This window comes from Molossus molossus, unplaced genomic scaffold (genome assembly GCF_014108415.1).
Source record: "Molossus molossus isolate mMolMol1 unplaced genomic scaffold, mMolMol1.p scaffold_m16_p_19, whole genome shotgun sequence".
In the NCBI taxonomy this organism is placed as follows: domain Eukaryota; kingdom Metazoa; phylum Chordata; class Mammalia; order Chiroptera; family Molossidae; genus Molossus; species Molossus molossus.
Window position 1 is genome coordinate 31685490 of NW_023425354.1, and position 18762 is coordinate 31704251.

The 18762-nt window shown below is 46.6% G+C and overlaps 1 protein-coding gene and 1 pseudogene across 1 annotated transcript; both read left to right on the plus strand.

Moving 5' to 3' along the window:
• The first annotated feature begins 3859 nt into the window (after positions 1–3859).
• On the plus strand, positions 3860–18704 carry LOC118633795 (membrane primary amine oxidase-like). Its single transcript, XM_036267807.1, has 4 exons — positions 3860–5456; positions 17111–17396; positions 18082–18211; positions 18422–18704. The coding sequence occupies exons 1-4, from the start codon at positions 3860–3862 to the stop codon at positions 18695–18697; spliced, it is 2289 nt and encodes a 762-aa protein (XP_036123700.1). The 3' UTR covers positions 18698–18704.
• LOC118633798 lies at positions 13449–14721 on the plus strand (annotated as a pseudogene).
• Positions 18705–18762: the final 58 nt, after the last annotated feature.

An 18762-nucleotide genomic window follows, 5' to 3' on the forward strand; every position in this document is an offset into this window, starting at 1 on the left:
TCTTGACCGGAAGTCCTCTCAGTGACATTTGACAGCACTGACTGCCCCCCTCTTGAAACTTCTGTCTTGACTTCCCCACATTCGGATCCCTCTTCATCCATCTTTGCTGCTTCTCAGTCTTCTGTGCTGGCTCCTTTGCCTCTGCTCGGCTCACCCAGCCTCCTTAGCCCAAAACCACTGCATTTTCCAAGACTCTGTCCTTGACCCTCCTCTCTTCTCTCTGCAGAGGTCCTCCCTGAGTAACTTCAGCCTCTAGCACTTTAACTGCTAGTATTTGTTGTTTTGCCCAAATCTATGTTTCTAGCCTAGAACCTTTCTCCTGTATTCTAGATCTATAGAGCTACCTTCTCTTTTTCTAGGCATCTATACTGGGTTTTCCCATGGGTACCTCAAACTCAAACATGTTTGTTTCCCCCTTAAACTTGCTGCTCTTTGTGGACGTCCTTCTGGTGAAAGGCCCCACCACCCACCCAGTCACCCAATGGGAAACTTTTGTGTCATGTAGGATACTGTGCCCTCCCTACCCACACACACCAATCAGACACTAAGTCCTGTGAACTCTACTCTTAAACATCTCTCAGAGTCATCCCGTCCTCTCTGTCCTCCAGGTCACTGGCCTCATCCTGGCCCTTTGCCTCCTACTTGGTCCCCTCACCCCTAGTCTGTTTCACACCCAAGCCAGAGTCATCTCCTTAGAATGCTGATCAGTACAGAGTGTAACCTGCTGTATGAGGAGGTCAAGTTAACCACACGGTCTCTGGGGCAGCAGCTCTGCTCAGGCATAGTGTTCTGAGCCTAGTCCTCAGCCTGAGGGCTCGGGATGGACTCTGGCTCCCAGGGATAAACTCATCTTTATCACATTCCCAGAGGCTGGGGCCAAGTTTACTCAAAGAGAAGATCTAGTAGAAGAAGCAGTATAGTCCTGTCTCCTGAGTAATTCTGCAAGAGAAACACCTTTTCAACAAGTTTTTAGGGTATTTAATGTGATGATTATGAAGATTGGGATGACACAATATCAGAGAAAACAATGCAACAGCTAGACACAGGGAAGGTGGTCAGGATGATGTCTTTTTTGTTGTTATTATTATTAATCCTCATCCAAGGATATTTTTTCCATTGATTTTTAGAGAGAGTGGAAGGAAGAGAGGAAGAGAGAGAGAGAGAAACACATCAATGTGAGAGAGACACATCAATTGGCTGTCGCCTACACGTGCCCTAACCGGGGCCAGGGGATCAAACCTGCAACCCAAGTATGTGCCCTTGACCGAGAATCAAACCCGAGACCCTTTGGTGTGCAGGCTGATGCTCTAACTACTGAACAACGCTGACCAGATCAGGGTGATGCTTTTTTATACAACAGTTCCCCCACCAGCCAAAGCAAAGGGCTCTCCACCCCCATCATTACCCACCTCCCCATATGAAAGTTTGGTGATACCCCACCAGAATGAATATTTTGACCTCTGCTTGGTAACACCGTTCAGGACAAAAAACATTAGCAATCCTAATAGTGGGATCTTAGCTCGGAGCTAAGACCATGATTTATGAAAGACCCAGACTCACAGTTGCCTTGTGGCCAGAGGTAGGTAGGCCTTGACCTTAGATTCTGCGCCCCCTTATTCTCCAGGTCACACGGCCCATTTCCAAAAACCTCTTCCTGCCTTAGTTATAGCAGTTCTATTGTTTATCTTGACTGCAAGAAGCTCTCACTCCCTCATTTCCTTCCTACTGTTCAGTCAACAGGAATATTGGGTGTGAATTTTTCTCCCCAACACTCAGGATTAGGTATAAAATGCTGTATTTCTCTACTTTTCTATAACAGATAACCAACCCTGTGCCCTCATTCACCTGGATGGCAAGGAAATCCAATTACAGACATGCTTTTGCGGGAGGGGCACTCATCTTTGTGTTGGGGAAACTCTATCATCTGGGGCTTTGGGGAATGGTTGGTTAGTCTTCAGCTGACAGCGGCCACTGCCACTATGCTCAGTGGCCAGACTTGCCAAGACAGGGATGGGAGGAGGGCTTGACCCACACCTAGAGCAAACCCACACTTTCTCCTAGAGCAAAACCCCATTTTATCCTGTTTGTTCACCAAAATATTTTTTAAAACACTTTTTAAATAAAAAATATTTAAAATACTGTTTTCCATGAATAGTTTCTGCAGAGTATGCAAATTAGATCAGCGAAAGCAAAACTGGTTCCCATTTTCACTGGAAGACAGGTAGAGCTGGCTAATCTCCCTGGAGAGGGGGTTATTTTGTTTAAATTCCATCCTGGGGGAGGGGTCCCTCCCTTTCTCACAAACCCCATTACTCCTCCTACAGGTTTAAAGAACAAAGGAGAGGAAAACCTGTCATTTCCATACCTAAATAGAGCTGGTTGCATAAATATTTCTGGATAATCTGACCTTTCTGAGATTGGTTGACCTAGTTTAACTTGTATAAGTTCTGAGATGTTTCACTGTCTTCCTTGAATTACTACATTACTTAAAACATGAACCACACAAAGCTCCTGTCCCTACCTCTTCTGCCTGCCGTCCTTCCCTTCCCCACTTCACACCAAGCACACTGACCTTTTGCCCACTCCCTGCCGGTGCTGAAGCCGTCTCTAATTTTTGTAATTTTGCACCTTCTGTTCCCTTGAGCTGGAATGTCCTTCCCATTCTCTGCCAGGAGCATGCATTCTGCCTACAAGCTCAGTCGAGCATCACTGCTGGGGAAGTCTTCCTGGACATGTCCAGCTTGGAAAGGATTCTGCCCCAGACTCAGGAAAGAAGCATGTTCCTTCTCTGGAATCTTCAGTCTCTCCTAGTTCCCCTCGGGACCTGGCTGCCCAGATCATGGTGGCCTCCTGCACACCACCTAGCAGAGAATGGAGATGGCCGTGCTCTCTGTCTCTGGTCCACGGGCTGACACTCTAACCGCTCAGCCAAACTGGCCAGGGCGGCTGTGCTCTCTGGGTCTGCAACATTTCAGAGGAAGGTTTCCTGGAGTTGAAGGTTGTGGGCTGGTAGGTTAATTCCACAGCCAGTTTTCCAGGCCCCTGACCCATCAATCCTGCTCAAGGTATGTGTGCATGTGTGTGTGTGTGTGGGGGGGGGGTCTCTGTTACACTCTGCAACCCCTGCACCCCCTCCAACTTCCTACTGGCCCCACCTCCTGCACACTCCAGTGACTTAGGGTACTCACAGAGTCTCCACGGTGTTGACCTGTCTCACTCAGCCTTTCCGCCTTTGACTCCTCCCAGGTGCTTTGTGTTCACAATATTACTCTCAAGCATCCCTGGGGTTTTCAGTAGGGTTCTGGTTGGTGGGGGGAGCAGGAGAGAGTGACTAGGAACAGTCTGGAGGGCACCATGAACTAAAGGAAGGAATGAGGGAACCTGGGTGGAGAGGTGTGGGCAGATGAGTTTCACTTACAACCTTGTAGCCAGGAGAAAAGTTCCACCAGTACAGTCTCCTTTTGCTCCTGTCAGTTCCTTTTTCCTCCCTCCAGCTGTGTTATCTCCAAAACCAACCTTTCCCCCACTTTGTTCCCCAGCCCTGACCCTGAGTGTTTGATTTGGAACAGAGGACAGAGGCTTATGTGGGCCACTTAGAGTCCAGGTTCCTACCACAGCCCCACCTCCCAAGCCTGGCCTGACCCCTGGCTGTCTCCACCCCCACCCCACCCTCTGCCCTGGGCTGATTGTCTTCAATGTACCCATCATGCCTCTTGCCCAGTAGCACCAGCTAGAGATCAGGAACCTGCAGAGACTAAAAGAGGCATCCTGCACCCAGCTCCTGTTTATCTGTTTATCTTTCTATTTCCCATTCTGTAGTTCAACTCAAGAATCTGAAGACAGCCCAGGAGCTTTAGCTATGGCTTTCTTCCTTATTTTGTCCCTTTGTAGTGTTTTGGTGATAGACACGGCTGAATGTGGAGCCGGGAGTGAGGAAGGATTCGAGAGGGAATGTAAACCTGGATTGTTTCCCCACTGCCCCTCCATACCTCCCAGTGCCCAGCACTGGACACACCCTGGCCAGAGCCAGCTGTTTGCAGACCTGAGCCGAGAGGAGCTGACGGCTGTGATGAGCTTTCTGACCCAGCAGCTGGGGCCAGGCCTGGTGGATGCAGCCCAGGCCCGCCCATCAGACAACTGCGTCTTCTCAGTGGAGCTACAGCTGCCTCCCAAGGCTGCAGCCCTGGCCCATCTGGACAGGGGGAGCCCCCCACCTGCCCGGGAGACACTGGCCATCATCTTCTTTGGTGGACAACCCCAGCCCAATGTGACTGAGCTGGTGGTGGGACCGCTGCCCCACCCCTCCTACATGCGGGATGTGACCGTGGAGCGTCACGGGGGCCCCCTGCCCTATCACCGACGCCCCGTGCTGATCCGAGAGTACCTGGACATAGACCAGATGATCTTCGACAGAGAGCTGCCCCAGGCTGCTGGTCTCCTCCACCACTGCTGCTTCTACAAGCGCCAAGGAAGGAACCTAGTGACGATGAACACGGCACCCCGGGGTGTGCAATCAGGGGACCGAGCCACCTGGTTTGGTCTCTACTACAACATCTCAGGGGCTGGGTTTTTCCTGCACCCTGTAGGGTTGGAGCTGCTGGTGGACCACAAGGCTCTGGACCCTGCCCACTGGACCATCCAGAAGGTGTTCTTCCAAGGCCGCTACTATAAGAGTCTGGCTCAGCTGGAGGATGAGTTTGAGGCCGGCCTGGTGAATGTGGTGCTGATCCCAGACAATGGCACAGGTGCGTCCTGGTCCCTGAAGTCTCAGGTGCCCCCGGGTCCGGCTCCCCCTCTGCAGTTCCATCCTCAGGGCCCCCGCTTCAGTGTCCAGGGACGTCGAGTGGCCTCCTCATTGTGGACTTTCTCTTTTGGCCTTGGAGCTTTCAGTGGCCCGAGGATCTTTGACATCCGCTTCCAAGGGGAGAGAGTGGCCTATGAAGTCAGCGTTCAGGAGGCCTTGACCATCTATGGTGGCGATTCTCCTTCTGCTCTAAGAAGCCGGTACACAGATGGTGGCTTTGGCTTGGGTCACTTCTCTTCACCCCTGACCCGTGGGGTGGACTGCCCCTACCTGGCCACCTATGTGGACTGGCACTTCCTTTTGGAGTCCCAAGACCCCAAGACAATACGAGATGCCTTCTGTGTGTTTGAACAGAACCAGGGTCTCCCCTTGAGGCGACACCACTCAGATATCCACTCCCACTATTTTGGGGGCCTTGCAGGGACAGTGCTGGTCGTCAGATCTGTGTCTACCATGCTCAACTATGACTATGTGTGGGATATGGTCTTCCACCCCAGTGGGGCCATAGAAGTCAAATTCCATGCCACGGGATACATCAGCTCAACGTTCCTCCTTGGTGCCACCCGAAATTATGGGAACCAAGTTGGGGAGCACACACTGGGCACTGCCCACACCCACAGTGCCCACTTCAAGGTGGATCTGGATGTAGGAGGTAAGATGTCCTGATGGGTCATGTATTCCAGAAGAGGGAGCTGAAGTCTCTATGCCTAGTGCTAAAAATTTTTATTGCTATAAATTTTCATTGATTCATTAAAAATGTAAAAGTAGCCCTGGCCGGTTTGGCTCAGCGGTTAGAGCGTCGACCTGTGTTCCAGAGAGACCCGGGTTCGGTTCCTGCTGAGGGCGCGTGCCTTGGTTGCAGTTTGTCCTCGGCCCTGGTTGGTCGTGCAGGTGGTGACCACTCGATGTATCCCTTTCACGTCGATGTTTCTCTCTCTCTCTCTTCCTCTCTCTCCCTCCCACTCTCTCCCTCCTACTCTATCTAAACAAAAAATGGAAAAGTGTCCTCGGTTGAGGATTAAAAATAAATAAATAAATAGAATAAAAATGTAAAAGTATATGAGGTAAATGTGCAAAGCATCAGATTCCTAAGAGATTTTCACCAGTAGCAGATCAGTTCTTCTTCTACACTTAAAAAAATTCTTCCATCTTTTAAAATATGGCATCTGCAATTATAGAATTTAGTATATTGTATCCTATGTATAAAGATATATGAGGCACTTTTATTTTTTTCACATAACATATCATTCATGCAAGCAACAAACATTTACTGAATGCATATTTGTGTCAAGCACTACATGAACACAGTTTAACAAAAGCAACAACATATTGGTTCTCAAGAGTCTTACATTCTAATGGAGGAGAAAACACAGTTATGTTGTTCTCAGTGCATCATATCGGAGGGTACATGATGTCGATATGTCTGTCTTATTATCAATGATGTTGACCTCAAGCACTTGGTTAAGGTGGTGTCTTCCAGCTTTCTCCATGGTAAAAGTTAATATTTTTTATTTGTATTGAATAAATATCTTGGGGAAATTACTTCGATGTTATGCAAATACCCCATTTCTTTTCTTCTCAAATTCTTGCCCACTAATTTTAGCATCTATTGGTGGATTTTCCCTGCATCAGTTATTACTGTGTTATTTTCCTACTGGTCATTGACATTTTTTTCTGATTCTTTATACATTTATTATTTGGAATTTTCCATAAAGAATAGTTATCCGCCCTGGCTGGTTTGCCTCTGTGGTTGGAGCGTCAGCCTGCGGACCAGAGAGTCCTGGGTTCGGTTCCTGCTAGGGGCACGTACCAAAAAAAAAAAAAAAAAGAATAGTTATCCTCCTTTTTCACTTATTTATGTGCATAATTATTTATTCATAATTGTAAGGATTCATGGATATTTATTTTGTTCCAAGGGTCATAACCCAGTCCTCCCAGTACTGTCATTTATTTTGTTTCTTAAATTGTTCCAGTTTTGTTTGGCCATTAGGAGATCTTTGAGGTTGATTCTTGTGTCCTTTGAACATGTCTCCATTTTTTCTTCTTTCTTTCTTTCTTTCTTTCTTGCTTTCTTTCTTGCTTTCTTTCTTGCTTTCTTGCTTTCTTGCTTTCTTGCTTTCTTTGTTAATCCTCACCTGAGGATAGTTTTTCATTGATTTTTTTTAGATAGAGTGGAAGGGAAGGAGGGAGAGAGAGTGAGAGAAACATTGATGTGAGAGAGACACATCAATTGGTTGCCTCCTGCATTACCCCAACAAGGGGCCAGGGATTGAACCTGCAACCAAGTTGGTACATGCCCTTGACTGGGAACAAAACCCGTGACCATTCGGTCCAAGGACCGATGCTCTAACCACTGCACCAAACTAGCCAGGGTTCATTTTTCTTTTCTTTTTTTTATCATCGTTTTTTATTTTTAAATTAGAGTTGACATGCAATATTATATTAGTTTCAGGTGTACACTCCAGTGATTAGATATTATATAATATATTAAGTGATCATTCCAATAAATTTCATACTCCTCTGACACTATACATAGTTATTAGAATAGTATTAACTATATCCCCTATGCTGTACTTTACCTCCCTATGACTATTCTGTTACTACTTATGTATACTTCTTAATCCCTTCACCTTTTTCACCTGACCCCCCCCCCCAAGCCCCATCCTATCTGGTAAGCATTAAAATGTTCTCTATGAAGCTGTTTCTGTTCAGCTTGTTCATTTATTTTGTTCTTTATATTCCATTGTTGATAGATATGTATTTATTGCCTTTTTAAAAAATTCCTCACCCGAGGATACTTTTCTATTTATCATCAGATAGAGTGGGAGGGAGGGAGAGAGAGAGAAACAAAAAGAAAAATCAATTTAATAGAGCCACATCAAGTGGTTGCCTCCTGCACAACCTGACCAAGGCTGGGAGGAACTGCAACTGAGGTACATGCCCTTGACTGGAATCGAACCTGTGACTCATTGGTCCTTGGGCCGATGCTCTAACTGCTGAGCCAAATTGACCAGGGCTTTCTTTATTTTCTCCTCCTCCTCCTCCTCCTCCACCTCCTCTTCCTCCTTCAAGAAGACCCTTTAATATTTCATGTAAAACTGTTTTGGTGATGATAAACTCCTTTAGCTTTTTCTTGTCTAGAAATGTCTTTATATGTTCTTCAATTCTAAATGATAGCTTTCTGGGTAGAGTAATCTTGGTTGTAGGTCCTTGATTTTCATCACTGTGAATATTTCTTGCCTATCCCTTCTGGCCTACAAAGTTTCTGTTGAGAAATCAGCTGACAGTCTTATGGGAGCCCCCTTGTATGTAACTAACTGCTTTTCTCTTGCTGCTTTTTTGTTTTCTGTTCAGATACAGTGGGAGGGAGGGAGAGAGAGAGAGAGAAACATCACCATGAAAGGGACACATTGAGTGGTTGCCACCTGCATGACCCAACCAGGGCCAGGGAAAAACTGCAACCGAGGGACATGCCCTTAGTGGGAACTGAACCCGGGTGTCTCTGGACCGCAGGCCAACGTTCTAACCACTGAGAAAAACCGGCCAGGGATCTCTCGCTGCCTTTTTTTTTTTTTTTTAAATCCTCACCCGAAGACATTTTTCCATTTTTTGTTCAGAAAGAGTGGGGAGGGAGAGAGAGAGAGAGAAACATCAACGTGAAATGGACACATCAAGTGGTTGCCACCCAGGGACAAACTGCAACCGAGGTACATGCCCTTAGCGGGAACTGAACCCAGGTCTCTCTGGACCGCAGGCTGACACTCTACCGCTGAGCCAAACCTGCCAGGGCTCTTGCTGCTTTTAAGATTCCCCCTTTGGACCTGGTGAGTGTGGTTCAGTTGGTTGAGTGTTGTTTCATGCATATAAAGTTTACAGGTTCTATTCCCAGTCAGAGCACATGTCCAGGTTGCAGGCTCAATCTCCAGTGGGAGGCATGGAGGATGCAGCCAATCAATGTTTCTCACATCAATGTTTCTCTCTCTCTCTCTCCCTAAAGCCAATAAAAACATATGTTTTAAAAAAGATTCTCTCTTTGTCTTTAACCTTTGGCATTCTAATTATGATGTGTCTTGGTGTGGGCCTCTTTGGGTTCATCTTGTTTGGGACTCTCTGCACTTCCTGGACTTGTATGTCTATTTCCTTCACCAGGTTAGGAAAATTGTCCATCATCATTTTTTAAATAGGTTTACAATTTCTTGCTCTCTTTCTCTTCTCTTTCTAGCCCCACCATGATGCGAATGTTGGTTCACTTGAAGTTATCCCAGAGGCTCCTTACAATATCCTCAGTTCTTTAAATTCTTTTTTCTTTTGCTGTTCTGATTGCGTGTTTTATGCTTCCTTTTATTCCAAATTGCTGTTTTGCTTCTCAGCTTCATCTTCTCTACTGTTGATTCCCTGTAAATTATCCTTTATTTAACTTAGTATATCCTTCATTTCTATCTGGTTATTTTTTGTGGTTTCCATGTCGTTTTTTGTGCTGTTGATGTTCTCTCTAAGTTCACCTGTTCTTCCCCTAAGTTGATTGAGCATTCTTATAACTAATGTTCTGGAACTCTGTGTCTAGTATTGTTTGTGTTCTTTTTGTTTAGTTCTTTTTCTGGAGTTTTGTTGTGTTCTTTCATTTGGGACATGTTTCTTTGTCTCCTCATTTTTCTAGCTTCCCTCTTTCTGTCTCCTGGGTTGCTATGTCTCCTGGGCTTGGTAAAGTGGCCTTATGTGTAGGTATCCTGTAGGTTTCTGTGGCAAACCTCCCAATTCACCTAAGCTGGACAGTCCAGGTGTGCCCCACCCCCTGTGTGGGCTGTGTAGTTGAGCCTTGATTACTGTTGGCACATCTATAGGAGGGATTTACCCCCAGGGCCAACCACTGTGGTGGATCTGCTGTGCAGGGGCCTACCCCATGGGGCAGGAATTACTTCAGCAGGGTTCTAGTGCTCACTGAGTCTGCCCTTTGACTGTGCCACTTGTGAAGGTGGTTGGGTGGCACTTCAGCTTGATCTGAAGCTATCCACCAGGTGCACTGGCTCTGTGGCCTCCCAGGACATGCAGGCCAAGGTCAGCCACTGCCTGTGTTCTGCCTGTGGCCACCAGACATGAGCTACAAAGCAATCTGCAGATGGATTCCACTTGTTCTGGGATTAGAGGTGCCCAGGAGAGGCCAAGCTATGAACCAAGGAGGCTGCTGCTAGTGCCAAGCCTGGGGCCACTACAGCAAGAGGTAAGGGGCATACCAAGGCCAGATGCTGCTTACTTAGGGACGTCTGAGGCATGAGCCAAGATAGGCCATTCAGATGGAAAAGCCACTAGAAACAATAAGAGCAGGCTTGCAAGGTGGTGGGGCAGAGCCTCATGGAATCACCAGGGCAGGGTGAACAATGATAGCCAGGTTGATGGAGATTCAGATATAGCACCAGCCTACCAACTATTCAGGGAAAGAGCTCAGCATAGGAACAATGGTTTCTGTCAGCACTTCTGTCTAAGAGAAAGCTGCCCCTCTTCACCCTTTCTTCACCCTGATGCCAGACAATTCAGTTCCTTCCTGTATGTCTCTGATGCCTTTCAAGCTGCCTCCCCAGCACTGGAACTCAGAGAGACTGAGTCCAAGTAAGTCGATGCATGGGCCCTTTAAGAAGAATTCCCTGGGACTCCAGAGTGCTCTGTCTCACTCAGCCACAATCCCCTCTGATTTATATAGCCAAAAGTTATGGGGACTTCTTTTCCTGGAACTGGAACCCTGGGCTGGTGGGCCTGGTGTGGGGATGGGACGCCTCGCTCCTCAGGTGGGACTTCCACAGCTGAGATATTACTCCTGATTTTTATCTGCCTCACACGGATGTGGGACCAAATTGATTACCAGCTCCATCCCTCCTATCAGTCTTGATGTGGCTTCCTCTTTATATCCTTAGTTGTAGGACTTCTGTTCAGCTAGATTTCAGGTGGTTCTGAATGATGGTTATTGTGTAGTTTAGTTGTATTTTTTATGAGGTTGTGGAAGTACTGTGTTTACCTACACCACCATCTTGATCAGAAGCCTCCATCCTCTCTAGAGTACTTCTTTATTTCCTGGCAGCATAACATGTTCCGATTTCATTTTGTTTTTTTCATGCTCCAGCCCTAGACTCAATGAACCATTTCTCCAAGGAGTTCCGGTTGCTTTTATTGCAGAGCAGTATTTAGAAACCAAGATCTGGGTCCCAGGTGTGCTCACTATGACTGGGATCTCATTGTTTTAGGCTCTCTCATTGGACTTAGCTAGAAAATATATAAGTATATTCTAATTGACACACATGTCTTTTTATCTCTGCATCTAAATAATGACAACTCTTTGTTTTTTCTTTCTTTCTTTTTTTTTTTAATCCTCACCCGAGGACATTTTTCCATTTTTTGTTCAGGTAGAGTGGGAGGGAGAGAGAGGAAGAGAGAGAGAGAGAGAAACATCGATGTAAAAGGAACACATCGAGTGGCTGCCACCCACACAACCGACCAGGGCCGGGGACAAACTGCAACCGAGGTACATGCCCTTAGCGGGAACCGAACCTGGGTCTCTCAGGACCGCAGGCCGACGCTCTAACCGCTGAGCCAAACCGGCCAGGGCTGTTTTTTCAATTACATTTTATATTCAATATTATTTTGTATTAGTTTGAGGTCTGTAGCATAGTGGTTAGACAATCATATACTTTGCAAAGTGATCCCCCTGATATTTCCAGTACCCACCTGGCACTATACTTAGTTATTACAATACTATTGACTATATTCCCTATGCTCTACCTTACATTCCTGTGACTATTTTGTTTTGTTTTTTAAATCCTCACCTGAGAATACTTTCTCCATTTATCTTCAGATAGAGTGGGAGGGAGAGAGAGAGAGAGCGCGAAACATTGATGTGAGAGAGACACATTGACTGGTTGCCTCCCGCACAACCCGACCAGGGCCAGGGTACGTACCCTTGACTGGATTCAAACCCGTGGCTCTTTGGTCCGCAGGCCAACGCTCTAGCTGCTAAGCCAAACCAGCCAGGGCCCTGTGACTATTTTGTACCTGCCAATTTGTACTTTTTTTTTTAATCCTCACCCAAGGATATTTTTCCATCGATTTGTTGAGAGAGTGGAAGGGAAGGAGGAAGAAAGAGAAAGAAACTTCGATGTGAGAGAGACACATTGATTGGTTGCCTCCCGCATGACTCCAACAGAGGTCAGGGATTAAACCTTCAGCCCTGGCCGGTTTGGCTCAGCAGTTGGAGCGTCGGCCTGCGGTACAGAGAGACCCGGGTTCGGTTCCCGCTAAGGGCACGTACCTCGGTTGCAGTTTGTCCCCGGCCCTGGTTGGTCGTGTGGGTGGCAGCCACTCGATGTGTCCCTTCGCATCCATGTTTCTCTCTCTCTCTCTTCCTCTCTCCCCCTCCCGCTCTATCTGAACAAAAAAATGGAAAAATGTCCTCGGGTGAGGATAAAAAACAAAAACAAAAAACTTCCCTTTTCCACAGAGACCCAGGTTCGGTTCCCGCTAAGGGCATGTGCCTTGGCTGCAGTTTGTCCCCGGCCCTGGTTGGGTCGTGTGGGTGGCAGCCACTGGATGTGTCCCTTTCACATCAATGTTTCTCTCTCTTCCTCTCTCTCCTTCCCGCTCTATCTGAGTAAAAAATGGAAAAATGTCCTCGGGTTAGGATGAAAAAAAAAACAAAAAAAACCTTCAACCCAGGTACATGCCCTTGACCAGAATTGAACCCACGACCCTTTGGTGCATGGGCCAGCACTTTAACCACTGAGCCAATTTGTACTTCTTAATCCCTTTACCTTTTTCACCCAGTCTCCTAATCCCCAACACCTCTAGCAACCATCACAGCAATGATGACAGTTAAGCCCTGGAACAGTGTCAGGCCCATAGAGAGAAGTATTAGTCACTGTTGTTATCCACATGAGCTCGCTTATGTGGATGCACCAGAAAGAACTCTTGGCCTTTAATGGTCACCTGTGGGTGAAAACACCAGGGTATGGCCAAGGGCAGTGAGTCCACAAAAGGAAACTAAAGGTTTACTTAATCAGTTCCTGTTCTCCTCTGGTCTTGGGAGGTATGGAGGAAGCTTGCGGCATGTTTCAGTTCACTGCTCTTGGTCTCAGATCACTCAAGTTGACTCCTAACAGAGGACCTGTTTAGACTCTAACAAAACATTCAAAACTCCAAAATTCAGGGAACAGACTGCCTTTGGCCCTGCTTCTAATTCCTTTGCAAACCTGACACTATGAGAAACACTCCCAAGCTCCAGCAGCACTGGGCCCACATGGCTGCTGTCCACAGGAGGGGGGTCCCTCTGTGTTGGTTTCCTCCGTGTGCTGATGTGTAGGCAGTAGAGCCAAACTAAGACCTGAGACACCAGCACTGCCACAGTACTAACCACGTGCCTTTCGTGACGAGCCATGGCTATTTAAGTGCTCTAAGAAAATGGGGACAATTGTAGTTCCTCTTCATGAGGCTGTTTGTTATACAAGTAAATCACCAATACATGTAAAGCACTCAGCACTCAGCGTCTCCCGGTTTAATAAATGTGACCTGGAATAGAGGCCGTGCGTGGATAGCGAGCGCTCGTAGCCTCCCTGCCCCTCCTGCAACGGTAGACCTCGGGATCCCATTGGCTTGCCTGCACGCCATGGCTGACAAGGAAGCAGCCTTTGATGATGCAGTAGAAGAACATGTGATCAACAAGGAGTACGAAACATGGAAAAAGAACACTTCTTTTCTGTACGATTTGGTGATGACCCATGCTCTGGAGTGGCCCAGCTTAACTGCACAGTGCCTTCCAGATGTAACAGACCAGAAGAGAAAGATTTCAGCATTCATTGGCTTGTCCTGGGAACACATATGTTGGATGAACAAAACCACCTTGTGATAGCCAGTGTGCAGCTCCCTAATGATGATGCTCAGTTTGATGCTTCACACTACGACAGTGAGAAAGGAGAATTTGGAGGTTTTGGCTCTATTAGTGGAAAAATTGAAAAATAAATCAAGCTCAACCATGAAGGAAAATTAAACAGGGCACATTATATGCTGCAAAATCCTTGCATCATCACAACAAAGATTCCATCCAGTGATGTTCTTGTTTTTGACTATACAAAACATCCTTCTAAGCCAGTTCCTTCTGGAGAATGCAGCCCAGACTTGCGTCTCCATGGACATCAGAAGGAAGGTTATGGGCTTTCTTGGAACTCGAATCTCAGGGGGCACTTAGTGCTTCAGATGACCATACCATCTGCCTATGGGACATCAGTGCTGTTCCAAAGGAAGGAAAAGTTGCGGATGCGAAGGCCATCTTTACAGGGCATACAGCCATAGTAGAAGATGTTTCCTGGCATCTACTTCATGAGTCTCTGTTTGGGTCCGTTGCTGATAATCAGAAACTTATGACCTGGGATACTCGTTCAAACGATACTTCCAAACCAAGCCACTCAGTTGATGCTCACACTGCTGAAGTGAACTGCCTTTCTTTCAATCCTCACAGTGAATTCATTCTTGCCACAGGATCAGCTGATAAGACTGTTGCCTTGGGGGATCTGAGAAATCTGAAACTTAAGCTGCATTCCTTTGAATCGCATAAGGATGAAATATTCCAGGTTCAGTGGTCACCTCACAATGAGACTATTTTGGCTTCCAGTGGTACTGATCACAGACTGAATGTCTGGGATTTCAGTAAAATCGGAGAGGAACAATCCCCGGAAGATGCAGAAGATGGGCCACCGGAGTTGTTGTTTATTCATGGTGGCCACACTGCCAAGATATCTGATTTCTCCTGGAATCCCAATGAACCTTGGGTGATCTGTTCTGTGTCAGAAGACAATATCATGCAAGTGTGGCAAATGGCAAAGAATATTTATAATGATGAAGACCCTGAGGGAAGTGTGGCTCCAGAAGGGTAGGGATCTTAGATTCGTCTGCACTTGTTGCCGCAGTCCAGCTGCAGCAGGGTCCGGGGGGCCCGAAGGTGGTGAGGCGGCGGCGCCGGGAGACAGATGACTACACAACTCAGAGGCAGTGTGACACTGTTCCGATTTATTGTAATTTTCTTTATGATTATATATTTTCTATTTTGGCATAGGTTAAGCATTTGCAGTTACAGAAGCAGAAAGTTAAGCATCATAGTTCCAGGAGGTTAGTTTCAATTAGACAAAGGAAAGGAACAGAATGATAGATAGACTTGTTTTTGTAACAGCAAAATATTGGCACCCAGATAGGATTTTTTGATTCTTTATCTAAGATTATTGATTAACTTTATTCTAACCCCTATTTCTTTTCTCTTTCTCTAGATCAGCTATGTTTTAAGATCTCCAAGGAGATCAGGGCAATATTTTTTATAATATCTATTCAACTGAAATAGAATAGAACATTCTTGCTTTTTGGACCGTAGGCACCAGGGAGGACCTTGGCATGCTAACTGTTTCATGAAAGGCAAGCAAGTGTAAGGGACATGTAGTCCGTCTTTGTTAACTATCCTTATTCTATTTTCATTGTACACTCCTGTAAAGGGCAAGGGAGGGTCAGGAATCCTTTGTGAAATACTCAACTATCTGGGGAGGAGGCACAGGAGCATAGGGTGCCTCCCTTAGTTCTATCTGTCACAATTCATCCATGAATTGTTTATTAGGGACTTTCGGAGGGAATTTTTACCTAATTGAATTAGTAAATTATTGAGACAGTCTGGGCATGCAGTGGTCACTGTTTCAGGGGAAGCTGGAGTTTCTTCAGAATTTAACTGAAAAGGCAAGATTTCAAACATTTTGTTTGCTATTCCCAGGTTAGTCATCAGGTAAATCAGAATAACAATTCTTAGTATAATTCCCGTAATATCAATTAGTCCCACCCCCATGCCACGTCCTCTCCCTAGAAGATGCATCCTTGAAGCTTTCTTCTCTGTGTCCGGACCTTGTCAGACAACATGGTTGGAAGAGGACTCGGCAACTTGTAATTTTAGACTGCCCTTTTCCCCCTTTCAACCCCGATACTGATTTAACACTGGTTTTGAGACACAGACTTTGTTCAGCTATCCTTCTGTAATAGGTACCGTCAACAATGCTATTAGCCCAAACCAAGGGTGTTTTCTAAATAGTAACTGAGGACCTGATTCAGCAAAGTCACAGACTTATATTTAAATTTTCTTCAGGAATTTTCTAGTAAGAAAGGTCTAAAGTAGCCACCGAAAGGTGAATATTCTCTATGGTTATTTTATTTCTCTTCGTATGCTCTATCCCCAAGTTCTTCAGGCTCATTTAAGTAAAGGCTAGAAGTAAGGATTAGAGCCAAGTGAGGTAGATGTGTGAGCCATGAAGTATAAGTACTGCAAGATGTCACTTTTATGGGGATTCAAGTCGTATAAATTAGGGGACATTCAAGTCGTATAAATTCCAACTCTGAAATCTTCACACCTGACTTTTCAAGATGCGCATTTCCTATGTAGACCAGTCTCCTCTCAGTTTCTTGAGTTAAGACAAAACTACGTGTTCCTCTTTTCCATATATTTTTGCTTATTAGTGTATTTCTTGAACTGTTTCCATATTATTTCTTTCCTTTCTGTGAAATGTTTTTTTTAAAAAAAAACTTGGGACCACCAGTTGTAAAGATGTATGTTTTTACCTGACAGTTATACCACAGGTCGACTGTCCAATTAAGTTGAGAAGAGTGAATCGATAGCTTGTATTTGTTTTTAATATTAAATAAATCATGGATAAAGGTTGCTTTTTTTTTTTAGGGATTAGTCCTTGACCACTAGTTTGATACCATCTCTGTTTCGGGTGACCTGTTTCACCAGCAGGCCTGTTACTCTCCATGACTAACTGTGTAAGTGCTTATAATGGAATAAATCGCTTTTCTACATAAAATAAGTAAATAAATGCATACATACATAAATGTGAGCTACAGCTATTATTATTTTCATGGTAAGGCAGTTCTGGTGATGGCACAGGGCGTCAGATATGAGGTGCAAAGCCCTTCCTCAGATCAGAAGATCTAACTCTGCACATTGCCTGTGAGGCTGCTTCAGCCTCAGGTAAACAACTTTCCTTGCAGCCTCTCAGAGGAAGGTCAGGGGAGACCCAGTCACAAGGCATCCAGGACTGTTACCAGAGATGACATCGGAGAGAAAGACCTTCTCTAAATCTGGATAAGGGATATCTTGGGGAGAGAGAAGGAAAGTAGAGAACATACTCAGTTCTGGGCTTCTCTGGGGCCCCCAAACTGAGTGAAGCCAGGTGGGTACAGGGCAGCTGCATGATCAGCCCTTTCTCCCACCCTCTCTTCCTCCTCCTTCCCCCCACCCAGCAGGACTGGAGAACTGGGTCTGGGCTGAGGACATGGTCTTTGTCCCCATGGCGGTACCCTGGAGCCCTGAGCACCAGATGCAGAGGCTGCAGGTGACCCGGAAGCTGCTAGAGACTGAGGAGCAGGCCGCCTTCCCCCTGGGAAGTGCCTCCCCTCGCTACCTGTACCTGGCCAGCAACCAGAGCAACAAGTGGGGTCACCCACGGGGCTACCGCATCCAGACTCTCAGTTTTGCTGGCGAGCCGCTGCCGCAGAACAGCTCCATGGAGAGAGCCTTCAGCTGGGGGAGGTGAGTGGTGGGCTGTCAGAGAGGCTGGGGTGATGGACTGTAAGAAGGGCCTCATGTTGCTGGGGACCCAGGTTCTCCCACCTCCTGTGGGTGTACATGCACACACGCACAGTCCTGTGGCCACAATCTTTAGCTATTTAAAATGAGGCCTACTGAATGGATGGATGGATGAATGGCGAGATGCATGCAGGATCAAATACAATAAAATGTGAAAGGTAGAATCTGGGTTGTGGACATACGTATGTTCACTATACTATTCTTTCAACTTTAAATGTTCATAATAAGGGTTGCTGGGGGGCGGGGGGAATAAGAGAAGAACACAGATCTGAGGGAGTATTCCCTAAAATCCAGGCATTTGAGATACTGAAATTGGCCTAAAATGGGAATCATGATGTGTCCATGCACCCAGGGCCCAGGCTCTGGTCTAGATGGATGTCCAAATGATATTAGGACCTCAAGTCTGAACAATGGTCAGCTGATGTTTGAGATATCAGCAGGATGCTGAACAAATGTGGGAACTCTACGAGAGAGACAGAGGGAGAGTGGGAAGTGAACAGAGAACAACGAAGAGGCTCACTACCCCAAGACCTCTGTGCTTATGTTTCCTTTCTGTTCCCTCTTCAGTGCAGCTTCACATAGTAGGACGGGTTGAGGACCTTGTGGGTCTAATCCAAATCTCCTGTAGGTACCAGCTGGCCGTGACCCAGCGGAAGGAGGAGGAGCCCAGCAGTACCAGCATCTACAATTTGAACGACCCTTGGACACCCACCGTGGATTTCACTGACTTCATCAACAATGAGACGGTTGCAGGGCAGGTCAGTTTGGGGAGGTGGCAGAAGCAAGGACGAGATACTTCACTCTCTCCCAAGCCAGGGCCCTCTTCAGAACCCACCAAGAAATGAAGCATTACGATCTCACATTTTCCCTGGGTTTGTAAGCCTAATCGTTCCATACCAGGCTACGGTGCGAGGCAGGTGTGTCTTTAGCAGTCAGGCCTCATGATCCTCTTCCTTCTCCCCTGCCAGGATTTGGTGGCCTGGGTGACTGCTGGTTTCCTGCACATCCCACATGCAGAGGACATTCCCAACACAGTGACTGTGGGGAATGGTGTGGGCTTCTTCCTCCGACCCTACAACTTCTTTGACCAGGACCCCACCTCCGATTCTCCTGACTCCATCTATTTCCGGGAGGACCAGGATGCTGGGGCCTGTGAGGTCAACCCCCTGGCTTGCCTCCCCAAGGCTGCTAACTGTGCCCCTGAGCTCCCTGCCTTCTCTCATGGGGGCTTTTCTCACAACTAGGTGGTCCCTGGGATGGGGAATGTGTCCAGGGTCCCCAGGGCCAGGGTGTGTGGGGTGGGAAGAGC